The 1,444-nt window shown below is 44.8% G+C and overlaps 1 protein-coding gene across 1 annotated transcript in view; it reads right to left on the reverse strand.

Moving 5' to 3' along the window:
• Positions 1–249: 249 nt before the first annotated feature.
• Positions 250–1,444, reverse strand: part of LOC103581781 (tetra-peptide repeat homeobox protein 1-like) — a gene marked incomplete at its 3' end in the record, with an annotated part of 21,018 nt that continues 19,823 nt past the window's right edge. The window contains exon 4 of the mRNA XM_008563533.1: positions 250–383. Within this exon, the coding sequence (XP_008561755.1) occupies positions 250–383 (134 nt within the window). The remainder of the gene's footprint in view (positions 384–1,444) is intronic.

Genomic DNA, 1,444 nt, shown 5'->3' on the forward strand with positions numbered 1-1,444 from the left:
GAAGGATGTTAGCCAATCAGGGACTGTCAATTGGACTTTACTTCAGTGACCATGAGATTTTCATTGTTTTAAGCTGCCACAATTTGGGGGTTCATCTGTTATAGCTGCTAAAATTCCCTAACTAATTAGAGCCCAATTCATTCAATCCCACTGATGGATCATTCCTCCTTGGGCTGCTGGGCACTGCCTATAGCTACTGCACAGCTGCCCCTTGGGGGTCTGGGATGTTAATCACTTGGGGAGACTCACCTGAAGAAACCAAATATTCCTAGCCGGTACTGGATGGTCACAACCAGCACCTCCTCGTAGGCGGCCAGGGCGGACACATCAAAGATGGAAGCTGAGCCAGTCTCAAAGGCGCACCCTGGGATCCACACCATGACCTAAGGAGGGGAGAAAAAACACTCCAGTGGGCCCAACAGGCACCCATGTCCCCTCCCCATGCATGTGGAACATTTTATCTTCAGGGAAAATATAAACGTCATACTTTCCTTTCTAAGTAGGTCAGATGTTTTGTCTTTTGAAGAAGGCCCAGGCTTAAGCATGCAGGCTCTGGTGTCTGAGTGTGTGGTTTTGATTTCCAGCTCTGTTCCTGACTAGCTGTGTGACCCTGGGCAGATTATGTAACCTCTCTGAGGCTCATTTGTCTCATCTGTAAGATGTGACAATATCTCACTTGTAATGTTACCATGACGATTAAACTAGATCCTGCAACTAAAGCTCATCGAATAACACTGGCCCGTTTCAAGTGCTCAGAATGTGTTAACTAAACTGTGCCTGTTCCCATAGGAAGATGGAAGTCATTGTAAGCCATGTATACAAGCAAAGGTAGCTTGAGGTGTTTGAATTAAAAGCTTTTCTCTACCTGCAAAGAGAGAAGACAGGAGCAAAAATAGGGAAGAGAAGTGTAGGAACTTTACCACATTTTTACCCTATTGATTAGAAAAATTGGGACCAGGGAACCTAAACATTATTCTAATGGTATTATCACTAGTTATATACTTAAATCCCTCTCATTGTCTTTTTCAAGGTCATATTAGAGACTACAAGCTTTGGGTCAGGAAAAGAGAAGAAAGCCACTGAGAAAAAAGAGGAGCTGAGCAAAGCACTGGCTTTAGTGACAGGGTCTAGCACTTACTGTGTGTACAACCTGGAGCAAGTCACTTATGCCTTCCTGTGACTCATCGTCTTCATCTGTAGAATGGGGCTAGTCATCCTTACCCATCGGGCTATTGTGGGAGTCTAATGATATAATGTGCTGTGGCTGGCACACGGTATGCACTCAATAGGTGTTGCTTTTATGATACAGTAGAGTGAGTCCCCCATTGCAGAGGCACGGGGGAGAGAGGAGGACGGAGGGTGTGGGTAAAAAACAGATCGTAGGTTGCACCTTTCTCTTACTCACTTGTACAGGCATCTCGTACATTCTTAAATGAAATACTTA

This window comes from Galeopterus variegatus, unplaced genomic scaffold, assembly GCF_000696425.1.
Source record: "Galeopterus variegatus unplaced genomic scaffold, G_variegatus-3.0.2 Scaffold13917, whole genome shotgun sequence".
Taxonomy (NCBI): domain Eukaryota; kingdom Metazoa; phylum Chordata; class Mammalia; order Dermoptera; family Cynocephalidae; genus Galeopterus; species Galeopterus variegatus.